We start from the raw sequence: 19,016 nt of genomic DNA on the forward strand, positions 1-19,016 counted from the left end.
CAGACCTCCGAAAGGCCAATACGTCGTAATAACTACAAAAACAGCCATTTTTTCATTCAATATAGTTGTATAAATGTTGTCAATTTAGCATTTTATTGGTAAATATTATCAGAGTGTCCGGATATTGGTACCGTCCGAATTTTGATTCACTACGGTACACCGCGAATGAAAGCTCCTGAGTTTCCCTACAAAACTTCATATTTATTCGTTTAAACTAATTCGGTTGACAAAAATATAAGTCGATTTGAAAAAAAAAACAGATTTTTGACGTTAGATAACGTCTTACGGCAACATATGGGGGTACAATTCAGAAAAACGAAAAATTGAGCATGTAACGAAAAATGGTCAGGTTTTGACCGCTAATAACTCAGTCATTTATCGATAGATTTTCAATATTTATCCATGAATCGATTGGAAATTTATCTACGCGTCGATTCAAATGGAGGACACTATTGATTATTAGCAACAAACTATTGAAATATCGTAAAACGGTCAAAGCCTTTCTTTCGCCTTTCAACGGCCTTTCTTATCTAACCAATCACGTTCAAGCACATTTTTCGGTTCCGCTTCCCACTATAAAAGCGCACCGCACCCTGCTTCTTCCCTCATTCTTCTTTTTGCCGTCAGACTGTGAACACGGTCGGCGAGCAAATTTCGAGAGTCATTCGCGTCCTCAGTTCAGTTTTCAATAGGACGCGAATACAACACGCATTAGAACCGAAGAACCACGCATTTCGGAGCCGCAGCAACTGAAGCCGCTCATTTGAGTGCACCAGCCAGCAATCGTTTTCGGCCAGAAATCGTCGCTACCAGCCAGTGCTCCGCTGTCATTGCCATGCGGGAGGCTAGCGTGGTCATTCTGGTTCATTAGATCGAGCGGCACAGGCGTCACCGTCCGTGTAATATTCCCTAATTTGTACGAGATGGCTGAAGAAAATCGACCAAAGCCGCTTGTTGAAGCGCACATCGTCATCCGCACCGCAAATCTCATCGGGCGAGGAGGATTGCAACCAGTGCGCCGTCAAAGTGTGTCGGTGTTACGCAAATTCAACAATTCAATCGGCACTTTTCAGAGCCAACAAATGTGTTTTAAAGAGTTGATTGTGTAATATTCTTTAATTTGTTCGAGATGGCTGAAGAAAATCGACCAAAGCCGCCAAAATGTGTCCGTGTTACGCAAATTCAACAATTCAATCGGCCCTTTCCGGAGCCAACAAATGTGTTTTAAAGAGTTATTTGTATAATATTCCCTAATGTGTTTACCACATACTTGCTATAATCTCTTAATTCGTCGCATAGCATCATACAATAATTGATTTATTACGAATAATTGACAATACGGCAATTTGGAGCTGTTTCCGAGGATGCTGCTGCAGTGCCGTCGGGTTGCAATAACAGCATAATGCTAATCTGTACATCCCTTACCCAGACATCAGTTTCATATAGCCTATTTCCCAGATAAGAAAACGAAGAATATGAAAGGAGGAGCATCATCTGCTATTCTAAGGGTATAAAGCATCCCTCCTTCGTTGAATCTGGTTTCATTCTGTTTTCGCTTTCGAGCTGGTAAGAGCTCCTCCAAATCTGCTCAGCTCCTCGCCACCAGAGGCAAGCTGTTGTACGAGATGGCTGAAGAAAATCGACCAAAGCCGCTTGTTGAAGCGCACATCGTCATCCGCACCGCAAATCTCATCGGGCGAGGAGGATTGAAACCAGTGCGCCGTCAAAATGTGTCCGTGTTACGCAAATTCAACAATTCAATCGGCCCTTTTCAGAGCCAAAAAATGTGTTTTAAAGAGTTGATTGTGTAATATTCCCTAATTTGTTCGTGATGGCTGAATAAAATCGACGAAAGCCGCTTGTTGAAGCGCACATCGTCATCCGCACCGCAAATCTCATCAGGCGAGGTGGATTGAAACCAGTGCGCCGTCAAAATGTGTCCGTGTTACGCAAATTCAACAACTCAATCGGCCCTTTTGAGAGCCAACAAATGTGTTTTAAAGAGTTATTTGTATAATATTCCCTAATGTGTTTACCACATACTTGCTATAATCTCTTAATTCATCTCATAGCATCATACAATAATTGATTTATTACGAATAATTGACAATACGGCAATTTGGAGCTGTTTCCGAGAATGCTGCTGCAGTGCCGTCGGGTTGCAATAACAGCATAATGCTAATCTGTACATCCCTTACCCAGACATCAGTTTCATATAGCCTATTTCCCAGATAAGAAAACGAAGAATATGAAAGGAGGAGCATCATCTGCTATTCTAAGGGTATAAAGCATCCCTCCTTCGTTGAATCTGGTTTCATTCTGTTTTCGCTTTCGAGCTGGTAAGAGCTTCTCCAAACCTGCTCAGCTCCTCGCCACCAGAGGCAAGCTGTTGTACGAGATGGCTGAAGAAAATCGACCAAAGCCGCTTGTTGAAGCGCACATCGTCATGCGCATCGCAAATCTCATCGGGCGAGGAGGATTGAAACCAGTGCGCCGTCAAAATGTGTCCGTGTTACGCAAATTCAACAATTCAATCGACCCTTTTCAGAGCCAACAAATGTGTTTTAAAGAGTTATTTGTATAATATTCCCTAATATGTTTACCACATACTTGCTATAATCTCTTAATTCATCTCATTCCATCATACAATAATTGATTAATTACGAATAATTGACAATACGGCAATTTGAGGCTGTTTCCGAGGACGCAGCGTAGTTAACGTCATGCAATCGGGTCTTGTACACAGCCCCCTTTGATTTTCGTATAGAAATAAAAATAAATTAAAATATAAATTGTATGGCGCGTGAGAAATCTGAAACCCCCATGAACCTTTAAGTAATAAATGGATGGCCCCTAAGGATATTATTTCCATCTATTAAATGTAAGGACTAAAGAATATGATTATCTCTGGGATTATTCATAAGGAACGGTCGCATTTCTCAAGTGATCCATTTCATTCATAAATTTCTTGTCAATTATCGCAGTCATGATCATTGATTAGTTGCGAGTTTGGTGATGCATTCCCTATTACGGACATCATTTTCATACTACAAACAGATCACCCAAAACTCTTTCTCTGTTTATTTGGAGAGCAAAAGTTACCGCCCATGCTTCTTCTTCCATCGACCGGTTCTATCGGTGTTGAAGTGTTAACCGAACCAACCAAATAATAACACTCAATATCCATAATAGATCAGAATTGACATGCAACAAATAGTTTGAAAATTGATTAGATTTTTAGATTTCTAGGTAAATCTTTCATAAGTTCGTGACGGTCCTAAATCAGGAAATAGAAGAAGCTAACGTTATCCAACGTCAACTTGACGGTCGTATCTCGGAAACAACCTCTTATTTTTTTATCAATTTGAAACATTTTTCTAATCCAAATACCATCCAATAGTGGTCTATGTTCATTTTGAAGTTCATATAACGTTAATTAAACATGCCAAATTTCATGCAAATTCGTTTATTTTTACTATCGCTATTATAGCACTTTAATTGATTTTGAATGTTTTTATATATTAAATCATTAGTGGTTATTTTGTACCACTTCTCCCTAATATAAAAATCTGAAATTTTGCGGAATATATTCTTTTATATAGGAAAACAACTCCTGTAAATTTCAGCTCGATCAGAGAACATCAATACAACCTCTCTAGACAAGGCGGTTGCGGTACTCGCAAAATGGCTCAAGTTCAAAAACTACCCCGAAAAAAAATTTTTTTTCGAAAATTTTTGAAACGGCATATCTGGAATGCACCTCAAATGAAAGGCCATAAGTTACCCTACAAAACGTCACATTTAGATTTTTGACCTAGTTCGGTTGGTAAGAAAACAATCGATTTGAAAATCACTAATTTTTTTATGAAAAACTCATTTTTCTCGATTTGAAGTACTTTCAAAATCCATATACCATGCCAATCTCAAAGTTCATATAACGTAGAGTATTCATGCCAAATTTCAACATAATCCGTGCACTTTTACTATAGTTATATCAGTTTTTGTGATTTTGCATGTTTAGTGACATGAAATCATTGGGGGTCATTTTGTCCCACTTCCCCCTAATATAAAAATCTAAAATTTTGCAAAACATCATCTTTTATATAGTAGAATCATCCCTGAAAATTTCAGCCTGATCGGAGAACATCAATACAAGAAGGGGTTGCGGCTCTCGCGAACTGGCTCTTAAGTAAGCGCTACATCAACATTTCCTCCCCCTATCCCAAGTTACGGTGAAGATGAGCGTGGCCGGGAAGAGCAATATTCATGGTTTTGATGTTCTTGTTTAGGATTAGTTCAAGGAGAATAGCGCGCCGGTTAGTGGTGAGAGGCCGTGTTGCTGTATGCCGGAGTCGATTTTGTGAAAAAACAAGTGTTTTATTATAAAAATGTGCTTATTGATGCATGCAAGATAAAAAGTGATGTTACATATTATTGTACATAAGCGAGAGATTATTGAGCGATTAAAGAAAACGGATTTGAATTTGAAAAAAAAAAGTGACGCCGCGATTTGTTTGACTACGATGAGGTGAAGAAGAACACATGAGTGTGTTAGTGAGATGAAAAAAGAGAAAAGTGGTGCGAAATACATGCATACGCATAATATAAGATGCATCAAGTGGGGGCAGAGTGAGTGAGGTGAAAAGTGCGGGATTAAACGCACCAAGCGAGTCGCGCGTTCATTCCATGATGATGATGGCTGTCAATGAAAATACACGCACAGATTAATAATACCAAGTGATGCAACCAAGTGCTCTATGTGCGTGTGTGTAACAATGTTCAATGATAACATGCAAGCGGTGTCAAAACTGGTGACCGATTTCAGCGGAGTGCTTTTTTTCGGTGTGCTAAGCAACCAATAATGTGGTCCAAAACGATGTGCTCCAAAAAGCACCCAACTATAACCAAATGCCGGTGAGATCTTTTCATGATGGATTATATTTGATTATATTTCTACTATTGTATGTACTTTGGGTTGGGCTGGGACCAACAGGGCACTCGAATGAAGCGATTTGGACAGGGAGCTTGGGACTGCCTCCTCCCTGTTGTTAACATTGATTGAGAGCGGGCTCTTCGACCCCATCTATTGGGAGTATTCTGTCAATCGAGGGCTTGATTTTACAGTTGTTCGTGAAAACTTTCTTCTGGAAGGAGATTCTCTTCCCCTGACGCGGGTTTCGTGCAAGTGTCTCTGCTTGCGGGTCCGCACATCCATTTTTGGCCCTTCATACAGGAGACTGACTGCTCACAAGCAACAGTACAATCTTGATCAAATTGCTTTTCAGATTATTCCAGTGCTATAGGCAGATGCCTTGCTACAATAGATGGTAGAACCAAATCATCATCATCATCATGATCATCATCTTGTTTAGGATTAGTTCAAGGAATACTCCCCATCCTTGTTCTTTAAAGCAGTCTCAATGAGATTATCAAAAAGAAACATGAATGTTACTAGTATCCAATCTACGAAGTATACCGTAACATGAAAAATCAAGGCTGTTGTACAAAGTAAAATGAGTGACTACTCGTGTTAAGATGGTTCAACCACAACAGGACACTGTTTTTCAGAGCAGATTGAAAGGATATATTTCCGTTGATCAGCTTGAACTGAAAATAGCTTTATTAGATACATATTTGATTTGAGAAAAGAATTATAATAACTTACAATTATCAGTGCTGTTATACGCTTTTTAGCTGGTTTCAAACCTGATATATTCAATAGTTTAGATCGCAACTCCTTCTCTGTTATTCTACTTTTCCTTTCTTTTGTACTATTTCAGATAAAAGAACGATCGCATCTTTCTAGGGTTACCAACTATCATTCTTGCGCCAACAACTCGCGTTACAAAAATGCGCGCGACAACCGAAAGGTTAACGTCTGCGTCCATGGTCCTCTCACGCACAAGTAGCTTTTTCGCAAATATCACATCAATTTGTCCATTTAATCCAATTGCGAAGTATATGTAATGTTTAGTTTTACGGTAATTGTTCAATAGACGAAATTCTTAGCCGTTCAACATTAGGCGAATTGTCTACCTACAGAATTACGGGTACAAAAAACAATTCGTCTCCACAATTCGGTTGCATAAATAGCAATTCAAAAAGTGAGGCTTATGGTTGCCTCCGAAATTTGCAAATACAAACTTTTTATTATCCTTCCTTCACAGAACAAACGTCTTTAGCGCGAGAAGAATCCCAACAAACCATGCATTTGGAATTTATGTGACAATGTTTGGTACCAGCGGCACTGAATGTGCTTGTGAAAATTATCCCTGGAATGATGACCATGTCACGCGGACTATTTTTTTTAGCAGTTTTTCCTATTTCAAATGTATTATTTCATTACAGCATACGGATTCTCATCAAAGTCATGGAAGCGGAAAACGGAAATTTAACTCAAATATAGTATACACTCATTTACTTGTGAAACTTTCAAACTGTCACGGTATGAAAACAATGAAGGGATTATTAATATTTATGCCCAAATTTGAATAAAAAATATTGCTTCCCATCCGATACAGGCTTATCTCGTTCGGCAAGCTTTCATTTGTTTTTTTTTTCCAAAAGTGGTGTATTATTTTTCCTTTAGCTCTGGGTAATAGCCACTGAGTGTGAGTGGCATTTTCTTGCTCACTGGACCATCGTCCACGAGAGGGAAAGTTGGGCAAAATAACCGTGAAGAGTTGACCGTGGGGCCTTCTTCAACGTCCTAACATCCACAGCTACATAGCAAAGCCATGCTGAAGGTGTCTGGGATCGATTTCCGGTCGGTCCAGAATCTTCCTGTGCAGGAAATTTCCTTAACTTCCCAAGGTATAAAGTATCATCGTGCCTGCTACACGAATGCAAAAATAGCAAATTTGGCAAAGAAAGCTCTCAGTTAACAAATGTGGAAGTGCTGTTAGACCAAAAAGCTCTGTCCCAGTGGGGACGTAATACCAAGGAGAATGAATTGTCAATCTGCGCAAAAGTTGTATGTATGGAATGCTTAAAAATATAGACCTCTCCCAAGTAACCGTACAACTGTATATAGTTGCATCAATATCACTTTATATGCTTCTATAAAAAATGGCATATAAAGTCATACTGCATTACATGTCTCATTAATGCACTATTAAAGTGGAAAAGGGCGCTATAAGAGTGTAAATACGGCTACATTTCCTAGCTCTATGTTGGCAATTGCTAAAGTATAGTTACTGTCTGTACCGTATAAAAGCTTTAGCAAAGGTGTACTTAATGCACGAAGGAAAGGATCAAAAATAGAAAAACAATTTTTTTTTGTATTTTTTTGTTCATTGAATGTCAAGTCAGCGTTGCTTTTTTTGGTATGATTCATATGTGTATTTAGTTTACTTCCTTTTGCTGGGATTTGAACCCAAATTAATTGTGTGATGTTTTCGATGACTCGCCGCGCCTATCCTCCGGACCATGAATGCTGCATGTCTTGGCCGGGAAAATTGTGCAACTTCAAGCAGCGCCCTTTCGTTGCCAGTGATAAATATTGTCGATTTCACTTCAAGTTGGACCGTCCCAAGTGTGTAAGCTCATTCAAAGTGTGTAAGCAGCTCAGGGTTATGTCGAACCATGATGGTGTTTTTAGTGCACTTATTCCTTGTGGTTCAACGAAGAAGTGTACCCAATACGTTTTGATGATCCGATGCAAGCGTGCACAATTTTTTTGCACTCTACAAATTTTGTGATAGTCCAATTTGGGGTGCAGTGCGCAATAAGTTGGTGGACATGACTGTTGCACTTCCATGTTCACCACGGCTGTCGCTTTTTTGCTGTTGAGATTTTGTTTTGTTTTCATTGTGTGGGGCTAAATCTTCACATTTTATGTATCTATTTAGCACCTCAGCTCATTGAATCGTCGATAGCCATAGGGTGTGCGCACGGGCCTATCAATCGTAAGGTTTTTAGTTCAATTCCAGGTTGTTGCTTATTTTTTGGTTTCAAATTCTGGTTTCTCGTATGACAAATCTACGAATTTCAACAAGATTTCTTGTGGCGAATTTTCATAAGGGATATTTAAGTATTTCTATAGTATATTTGCCTGAGTGAGGGAAGGATTGACGATAGATAGAGCAATGAAATCTTGCCATTTTTGTTGCGATGAAGCATTGAGTAAGATGATGCAATGAAGCATTGAATGATAACCGTATATCACCCATTAATGCACATTTCATTGCTACAATAGAACAATGCTACATTGCATTCATAAAATGGAATTAAAGCATTACTGCACGCATATTGCAGAATAAAAGCAATGATGCATTGTACTCGTTGAATTAAAGTTAATATACGGTAATACCTTAATGCTTGTGGTTACTTGGGCTGTTTGCTACACGCTAATGACCACTATTAAGCCATGCTGAAGAGCTTGATTGTCATTGTGCTACTGAAAAGCTATCCCTATCCGACTGGTGCATTTCTCCTAAAACTCCCCTTAGTCAGAGTTGCAGATTTTTTGGACAGCTAGCAGCCAACATCAACGGGCGACCACCACCAACATAGCATATATGTATGCTTTGCCAGCTAATAGTGCTGTGACTGTGTACATGCCGTGCAATGAATAGTGATTACTACTGGATTTTCTCACATCGCAACTATGCGACCCGGAAAGTTTTTCATCGAACCCAGAGTTGACCATAATCCAACCAATGCATATCCACATCCAAGGATGATCTCGTTCGCAAAATCCAATTTCACGTCTCTCCAATTAATCCCTGGCAGTACGCACTGCTTGGTTTATACACTACTGAGGTAATTTTCAGTTTTGGTCTGGAGGGTTTATATTTTTTAATCGTGAACAAAACATATCCCACACACTCCCAAAATATCATGTGATTTACACAAAAAATTTTATTGCTGGCAACCAGCAAAAAATTGCTGATTTTTTTGTGCTGTAAGTCCAGCAATCCTTCCAGCAAAATATATTTTGCTGATCGTTCAGCAAACTGGATTGTCAGGAAATTGACAGATCTTATGCTGAACTTTCAGCAATGCGCAAACCCGTTTGCTAAATAACCAGTAATTGAATCCCAAACAATATTTGCTGTACAACCAGCAATTCGTGAATTCGGTTTGATAAATCAATTACAATTTGATTCCACATAAAATAACATATTTAATTGCGATACATATTTAAATTATACAAACATTTCAATGGATTACTTTCAGTATTTGGTTTTTCATTACGCTGTGACTTTCCCGTTTGCCACAAAGGCCTCCGTGATGAATCTCTTGTGTCCAATGGGTTTTTATCTTAGAAATGAAAAATTCTTCAACTTTTCTGTGAAACCGTGTAAGACTAGAATACCAATGCCTGGAAATATAAACAAATGTCTCCAATTGTTTGTTGATTTTACATTTTGAAACGATTTTTTATACTTACACACCAAATTTTGAGTTTGCCTTCCAGCAAAATGAAATGCTGGAAGCCTTCACAGCCTTCACAGAAAAGCTGAAGATTTTGTCATTTCTAAGATAAAAACCCATTGGACACAAGAGATTCATCACGGAGGCCTTTGTGGCAAACGGGAAAGTCACAGCGTAATGAAAAACCAAATACTGAAAGTAATCCATTGAAATGTTTGTATAATTTAAATATGTATCGCAATTAAATATGTTATTTTATGTGGAATCAAATTGTAATTGATTTATCAAACCGAATTCACGAATTGCTGGTTGTACAGCAAATATTGTTTGGGATTTAATTACTGGTTATTCAGCAAACGGGTTTGCGCATTGCTGAAAGTTCAGCATAAGATCTGTCAATTTCCTGACAATCCAGTTTGCTGAACGATCAGCAGAATATATTTTGCTGGAAGGATTGCTGGACTTACAGAACAAAAAAAAAAACAATTTTTTGCTGGTTGCCAGCAATAAAAATTTGGTGTGATACAAACATCCATTGTTACATGGAGAAGACATCTTTTGAACGAGATGAAAAAAAAACTACGTTTTTGACAGTTGTTTTGCTGATCATTTCAGTAAACTACCAGTTTGCTGATTATGCAGCAAACATTATTTACTTTACTGAATAACCAGTAAAATATAAATTGCTGAAGCCCTTCCAGCATTTCATTTTGCTGGAAGGCAAACTCAAAATTTGGTGTGTGTGTATATATGCACTTTAATTATAGTAACGTTATCAAGCATGAATCAAACGGTGACCGAACACAAAAAATGGATGTCAAACAATTTACACAAAATGTAAGACTTTTTTAATTTCATTCCAGACGTGACCGAGGCTTCTCAACACTGGACCCTCCACCCGCCATCGGTGAACTCTCACACCAGATATCAACCACCAACGATGACTTTCCAGCTCCGGTAACCACACCGGTTCCGACGAGCGTTGGTTTTGCAACCGTTTCCGGTTCGATTATGAAGACAATAATGCTCAATACCAGCGAAATGATATTCATTTACATCATCCCTGCGCTGTTACATCTCGGCGGATTTGTGATCGGTATTTACATTTACCGCTTTGCCGATAACGAACACTTGCAGTGTTTGATAGAAAAGGTAGGTTTAATTATAGCCTGGGGGCGGAAAAGCTGTTAGCAGCGATGTATTATGCATGCTGCACAACTTATACCCGGGGAATTTATGCTTGCTGTTCGATCATGTCTAAATTTAGTCCTTTGAATTTTTATTGTATCCCTCCGGTTGTAATCATGTGAAATTGCATTATGCCTGCATGATGTACATCCACCTGCATAAATTGCATTCTGTTGTCACGCAATGAAACTATGATTGCATTCCACGGACGTTGGGATAGGTGGGTCATAGTGAGCACCGTGCTTTGTTAGAAAAAAATTATAATTAGCAAATTCAAGATTTATGATAATTTAATGAATAATTGGTAATGTGCTTAAAATAATACATATTTTATGTGGAAAAACAGTTTTCATTAGTAAAATTCTGGCTTAATAGTAAAAACTTTTTTTTTCAAATGAGAAGCTTGTAACTTGCCCTTCCGAACCACTGTGTTGGCACGCCACTCAGCTCGCGTGAGATATTAAATGTGCTAAATCTCTGAAGCCAACACAGGAGTTTGAGTTAAACTACGATCATGTTCAAGTCACTACACAATCACAACACAATACCACAGAACAAATCTTTGTCGGGTCAATTGTAGCCAATTAACAGTTGATCTCACCGTAAGCCTCTCAGTCTCCACTGGGTGTATTACCACTGCTTGAAGTATATAGGTCATAGTGATAGCGATGGGTCACCACACAGGTAGGGATCCAACACAACCCGTTCTATCTGGATTAGTACCAAACAACATCTCTTCGCACTCACTCAGAGTAGATCTCATAGTCGGACTAAAGAGAAGAGTACCATCTACGTAGATATAACCCGTACCTACGGAGCAATCAGCAGCAGTTTCTGGTTAACTACCAAGCAGAGTGCATGTAAGGTGAAAGTTGAAACAAGTGAAAAAACAAACTCTGACCAGAGTGAGTCCGTTCTAGTTCCAATTAGAAGGTGATAATAAGTTTAGCCATTTCTAGAATATAGATCTGTGGTGAACTATGGGCTAAGGCTATATGGCCAATCTGATCACCAAAAGCGATAGGATGGTGGTACCATTGTAAGATGACTAATTACTAGAGATCGGTGAGTGAGAATGACCAGTTAATAGCGAAGTTTGAAACTAGATCCGAAAGTGTGTGACCCTAGCTAAAGTGTTTGTTTTGTCGCCTATTCAGGCCTTCTTTTCTTCCCACAAGCACCATTTGGGAATGGCGGTTGCAGTTGTGCGCCCACAATGGCTTACCAAGCAGTGGAGAGGCCGGCATGGTGCCGGTGGTTTTGGTCCATCTGCCCGGGCGGTGCATGCTGGATATCGCCGAGGGATACACCGCGAGACACTAACACCACACAACAGACAGTAGGATAAGGACATCTAGGCTAAGTACACAATAAATCGTAAGTAGAAAATCTCATCTTCTTTTATGTGAAACCCAAACTTCTATTTTGTCCCCTGAATGAGTCGAATTAAGGGTTTTGGCGTCATGGTTCCGCTAATTGTTCGAACCATTGTGGATGCTGCACTTTTGTTGGTTGGTCAAAGAATGATACCATTATCGCAGCTTCTTTTAAATCATTTTTTTGTCTCCGTCTCATGCGGCCTTTCTTTGGAGAGGTGACAAGCTCTCAGTTAAGAACTGTGGTACACAGATAAAAATATTTAAATTCCAATGTAGTGTATACTGAGGCATAGAATAATAAGAAACCAATTTCCACTATTTTTACGGCATTTCGTTTAGATTTCAACCACATATGCTTGAATGTTACAAAATCGTGTAAGTTTAGTGTGCATTTGATTGGAAAATAAGCGATTTATCGTTGACATTTCAGTTTATTTTGATGCTCCAAATATGTGCATGAAATTAAACTTAAATTTACAACATATTTTTAGCTGTGTAGTGCTCATTGAACACGAAGCTAAGAATCTGGATTTGTCCCAGTTAGGACGTAATGCTGAGAAGAAGAAGAAGAAGTAATCTGGGGTCCAATTGATCGCGGGGGCGAATTTGATCTTGTCGGTACTAAATAGTATTACATACCCTTAAGAGATGCAGGATGTTTCGTTGGCATTACATAGATTTCATGACTTCTAGTTTATAGATGTCCAATGATGGTTTTAAACTTTTTTTTTTTTCAATATAGTTAGTTTTGAATAGAAATATTTACAGTTTCCAAAAGTGCAAGTGAAACTGTAGGAAAAGTCAGAACGAAACTATCAGCTGGTGCTAAGCCTGCTTGCAAACTTTGAGTTCATGGAAAATTATGAGAGTTAAGTGGTAGGTACTGAACACTTTTTGAAGTCATGGAGTTTTTGCAGATTTCAAAAAACCCATAGGCGTGACCACGTTCAAAATTGGACAAACGTTTGCAATGTATGCAAAATTTTACCTAAGACCACAAAAAATATTTAGAATCTATCGTAAAAACTATTTTCACTATATAGAGATACTTTCAAGATTGGATTCAATAATTCACTCTCTCAATCAAGAGTTCTAATACCGTAAAGCGACCTAATAAACTAGCAAAATCAACGAAGTTCGACACTCAGTGCGCATCGTACCTTCGTGCTGTGCGTACACGAATCCTCTCTGCTCTTGATTTTTTTTTTTAAATTACCTAAAGCAATAAAACAGTACTTTTTAGTGCTATAAAAACAGTACTTTTCAGTGCTAAAATTAAAAACGGTACTTTTCAGTGCTACTAAAATCGTACTTTTCAGTACTATTTGTTCATCCTTTTACGATCCTTGTTTGGACCCGTGCCTTCCATTTTTCTTGAAGAGAAGAAGCACCATTTTTTACCTATGACGACAAAACTGAACGATTGTTCAAAGTCGTCTTGAATGGTCTCTCAAGTGACTATAAGTCACCTGAAGAGATCAAAAATGGAATAAATGATTTACTTGGATTTTCCCCAGTCCAAGTAATCATTATGAAAAAGAGAACCCAGTCTGGCATTGCAAGGGCTTTCTCAAAAATATAATTTAATTCACTTTAACAAAAAAGATCTAAATAATATTAAAGCTTTAGAAAAAGCAAGACTTATGTTCGATGTCCGTGTGACATGGGAACATTTCCAGAATCCTGGATGAAATTACCAGAACCCCACTCAGTGCCGTCGGTGCCAAAAGTGGGGTCATGGTACACAAAATTGCCACATGGATGCTAAATGCATGATTTGCGGAGGTTCTTCTCACGCTAAGGACGATTGTCCAGTGAAGGAAGATACCGATAAGTTCATGTGCGCAAATTGCGGGGGCAATCGTAAGTCAAATTTTGGTCTTGTCCTTCGCATAGTTGAGTCGTTGAGGCTCGTGCCAGGTAGATGAACAGTAATGTCCGTTACGATAACGGTCGTTTCCGGAATTTCCCTGGTAGAGTATCGAACAATGCTCATTTGGCAGTTAACTATCGCTTGATCAATAATCATACCCATTAGGAAGATCATAATCATGCTCATTGACAAACTAATTTTAATCCGTCGGGTAGCCGTTCGAATCTTTTAATTTCGAATGTATCCCCAAGGAAAATCCGATATCGTAGCAGATAATTTATACTCCTTCCCTTTTCATACTATGAGTACCCATTCTAATTGTTTCAAATCAAATGAAAAATACCCTGTCGCCACATGAAACATCTACTTCGCCTCTTCGTCTACTGAAAATTCTAAGAAAATCATCAGATAATGATCGACTTGATGGGGCATGTGGGGGAGTTGCAATCATCATTCATAGGCGTATAAAACATCAACTGTTTTCGTCATTTGAAACTGTTGAAACACAGCTTGGTAAATATACTTTTACAGCAGCCTATTTGCTTTTTCAATGCTCTGGACAGCAAGTTAATTTGCTCCAAACTGACTTGTGAAAATTGACTCGCAATAAGTCAAAATTGTTTGTCATTGGTGACTTTAATGCCAAACATCGGTCATGGAATAATTCTCAAAGTAATTCCAACGGCAGAATTTTTTTTTATGAGTGCTCTTCAGGATATTTCTCAATTCAATACCCTGATAGCCCTACATGTCTTTCCACTTCTAGAAATCCATCTAGATTGATCTAGATCATTGTAGCCAATTAGTTACTCATGCTGATTTTGATTCTGATCATGTCCCTGTTACATTTCGAATATCCCATGGAGCGATTCTGAATCCTATCAGCTCCACTTTCACTTATTTCCCAGACAACCATAAGCCGCATGAAAGTTCACGTAATAACTCGTTTACTCATACAAACTACATCAAAACCGCATAACACGGTGGATAAAATCATCAGATTGATGAGTTTCCTCGCATAAAACGCTTTTTTCTGAGTTCATTTCTACATTTTGTTTCGCCCCGTACACTCGTGCAAAGTAAATCGGATCAATCCGTACCAGCTGTCAAATCAACGTTTGTTATCATAAGTTAAGTCGCATCACAAATTAGTTCGGTAGATAACTTACACTATCGCATTGTATTCTATTATTCATCACATAATATATGCACGTATATCGCCTCCACTTTTGTACGTAGAAGTACTATTGACTTAAAACAAAACGGCGCTCAAATATTTTTTGTATGGGGAGCGTTGGTCCCCCAAAAACATCTCAATATCTTCAAAACCATATGACCAATGAACAATATTGACGCAAACTTTAAAAATGGAAGAATTTTTTGAGAGCTTGTGAAAAAATTGTGCGAAAACATTGAAAAACGGAAAAGTTATACTGCCCATAAATGCATGTCAGTCCCATGTTTGCTGGATTTCCTATTCACATAGAACAAGTATGCATTTATGGGCAGTATAGTTGTGTGAATATTTTTTATGGTGGAAAAATGAAGCTGCCGGTGGAGGGGTCAAAGATGTACTGCTCCTCAGAATCCGCTATGAAAGCGGAAAACGTTGGATCGTCCATCAGCATCAGTTTAACGTAGAACTTTCCACCTGTTTCCTCCTTTTAAAACGCATGGGTGTCCGCTGCCGATTATCCTTCAATATATTACAAGAAAACATGAATGTTAAGCCAAAATCTTCAAAATTCTTGTCTAATTAGTTTTGAAAAACTACTATTTTTTGTACTAAAAATGCGCTTAACGTTTTTGCAGGATTCTAAAAAATACGGCTAAAACTGTGAAGCACTGCTCAATTCAAAAAGTTCATTGGGTTCTATACAATATTTAAAATTTAAACATATTTGCAATTCTAACAGAAACTCGAAGTGTTATTTTCAAATACTTTTCTATTTTGTATGCCATAGTTGATGAAGTATTCTTTGAATTCAGTATAAGCTTAGTTTTGCTTCATTTGCATTGAATATAATCCATAGAATATACAGCATTCAAAAAGTACATATACATATACATCATACAAAATGTTCATGTTTAGGGAACTGCATAACAGCTTCTAACAAACCAATTAATATGAAATTTCAATTACATCTCATACATTACTTGAAATTCGATTTAAGGGAAATTAATCAAAATCTAGTCAAGAATTTAAAAGACATTAAACAAAATACTATTTGCCAATAAATGCAAAAAACTTTAAATTGGAATACTTTTGAAATGTTAATATTGAGCCAAGGGCTGAAATTCTCGCTAATAAAGACAATTCATTCATTCATGTTAATGTTCAGAAGTAGGCATGCTTCTGCAAATTTGTTCATTTCATCTGAATGAAAATCTTTGCAGAAGCTCATACTTATCGTAAATGGTTTGTTTTCAAAATGTCTTAGAATTAAAATTTGGACATTTTTGTCGAAATGGTTGAATTTTAGGAACTTAGACGCTTTTACATAAAATTTGATGATTCATTCACAGATCTAATTTGATTTCCAACATACATTTTAAATTTCAAGTCAATCGGTATGCTAGAAGCAGAGATACAGGTTTCCAAACTTGACCATTTTGTATGAAAATCAGCCTTTGTGTACTTCATACTTGCCAGTACTGTAAATACTTTTTTCAACATGAGACAAACTGGAAACTTGTAGTAAATATGATCAAAAGAAGCTATGGAGAAAAACGGCTTTGAAAATTTTCAGTAATCACTCCATACAAATAATCCAAAAAACGAGACAATCTTATACGAATTGTTATATTTTTCGCATTGGCCGGAAAAAACACCTACAAAAACACTACTGGCAAGCTTGAAAACATTTGAATTTTTCAATGTATATACTGCCCATAACTGCATATTTGTCACATTCGACATTTTTGACGATTTCGAGTTAATACCGTGGAACATCATAAAATCATCAATACCTTCGTATAACTTTATAAAAGCTGTGAGATTGATCTGGAAAGCTCGGAAAAAATACCAAGTCACAGTCAGCACATTGCTTAATATACCCGCAAAACAGTCACATTGAGGATATACATGGGCCTCATAATGTTGGGGCAAATAAATTTCTGACTATTCACCCAATATGTGAGATGAGCTGTACAACATTTCAGCTTTATATAAGCATTGTTGAGTTCACGGTATTGATCTGCTGTGGTTAAGGCGTCTATAATTAAAAAAAAACATTGGTTTGTGGAATCCCAAAAAGTCCTGAATTTAGTAAAGGGGGCCCTTACGAGATCTGACCCGGGCCCTCCAAAGCCCAAATCCGGCACTGGCCAGGACCTGAGTGAATTGACGAGATATTGTTGGCGACCTTTTATCAAGTTAATTGATGTAGAACTAAATGAAAAAAATAAATATTAATGAAAGGCAGATATGTGATCAAGTAATCAAGACAAAACTTAAAAAAGTGTTTTCGAGCTTAGTGAAGATCATGCACTAAAGGAATTGGGAATGAGTTACAATTCAAAAAGGGATTTGATTCCAGGCCCACGACTTAATATGCTAAGTTCTTACCGATCAGTGGATTACAACAAAATTATATCACAATTACCGTTAAGTCACCAGTCACCGTGCGGCCTCCATTCACCGTGCACATGTACAAATTCCTACAGAATATTCATACAATTTTCACATATTATTTTTTTGTCAGCAAAATAAGATTAAACTGATGAAATGAAGTAGTTTTTGTCACAAAGCATTTTGAAAAACCTAGTTTATGTAGTAAAAATCATGTGAATTCTGTTTGATAATAAGATTTTTCAACACTCTTAGTAGAAACACCAAAAATTCACATTTTTCATTTTAACGATAGAGTATGATTTTTTTCAAAATTTCAACAAGTTTTCATTGTGGATACTATTAGTTAAATGTATTTCATCGTATGAGCAATGAAATTTTATGCAAATTAGAATTTTATATTGTGTTTCAGTCGAAAGACAAATGCACGGTGAATGGATCCCTCTCAGTATGTATGGTTCCTATTACCGTGCATTAGTTGATTGATTGATTTGACTTTATTAACGAGATTTTTAGCCCTGGGCTAGTTCATCTCGGGACCAACGGCTTTACTTCCCTTCCGAAGGAAGTCGTCACTATAACTTTACGCAAGTTTCAAAAGTTACCATCTAGATTGTTAAAACTGTGGAGCAGTGTGTGGGAAGGTTCAAATATGCATCACACTAAACGCTCATAAAACTAAGTAATTATGCACGATATGCATTTCGAGTAACAAAAAATCACACTCATTCATGATCATGATGTTCCTTTTGTGTTTCTGTAAAATACAACATATTTAATGTTCAATTTCACACCTGTTTTGATTCTCGTTACTTCAAAAACATTCTCCTATTGAACGACCAATGGAATTAGCGTACATACTCTATCATTCGCGTGGAATAAAATAACAGCAATTAATAATAATTTAATAGGTAAGTGTAAACAACGTAATAAATGGCGTACAGCTTGACCCCGTTTCACACCTCCTGAACTATGCCCACTTCCATGCCATCCAGTCAGTTTTATATGTGGAGATTGTGAAATGAACATTCATTTCCACGTACCCGGTCAGACGGGAAGAAACAAGATTATAACAGAATGTGTTTCTGTCATACGATTTTCCATATCACCAGTTGTTTTGAAAAAATTACCATGATTAGTTGAAACAAACAAAATTTTAACAAAATTAATACCAAACAAAACAAGAATCTAACGAATCCTACTATAATTGTATTAAAATTATTACAAGTTTTTTCAAGAATGTCACAAAATAACAAAATTATTTCGAATTACGTTGCTGTACGGATGTTATTTATAATTACCATGTCAAAAATATAGCAAATTGTTTTATACATTTGTCACAAAAATCTAGTAGGTTGAGATGAAACGCATATTAATAGAGATGTGTTGTGTTCTTGTGCTCAGAGCGCTTCAGCAAATGTACTGTGAACAAGGGTGGTACAAACGGAACCATTCACAATGGTAAGTCCCTCCCAGCACGGTATATCAGCATAAGTGGCGGCAAACCCGTAACGTGGTTGCATGCAAAGCGAAAAACAAACATAAATTGGCCCGTCGACGTGTTTAAAAACCGATGTACAAGCCGGAAATGGTCTCTGGGTGGCTGGGTCAGAAAGTGCACTTTTTC

The 19,016-nt window shown here is 37.6% G+C and overlaps 1 protein-coding gene across 2 annotated transcripts in view; it reads left to right on the forward strand.

Moving 5' to 3' along the window:
• The window catches only part of LOC5565490, a 254,527-nt gene that overhangs the window by 174,628 nt on the left and 60,883 nt on the right, over positions 1-19,016 (forward strand). For both annotated transcript variants that reach the window (XM_021850276.1, XM_021850277.1), the window contains exon 5: positions 10,242-10,530. In XM_021850276.1, coding sequence (XP_021705968.1) covers positions 10,242-10,530 — 289 coding nt within the window. The remainder of the gene's footprint in view (positions 1-10,241; positions 10,531-19,016) is intronic.

The sequence above is a fragment of the Aedes aegypti genome, chromosome 3 (assembly GCF_002204515.2).
Source record: "Aedes aegypti strain LVP_AGWG chromosome 3, AaegL5.0 Primary Assembly, whole genome shotgun sequence".
In the NCBI taxonomy this organism is placed as follows: domain Eukaryota; kingdom Metazoa; phylum Arthropoda; class Insecta; order Diptera; family Culicidae; genus Aedes; species Aedes aegypti.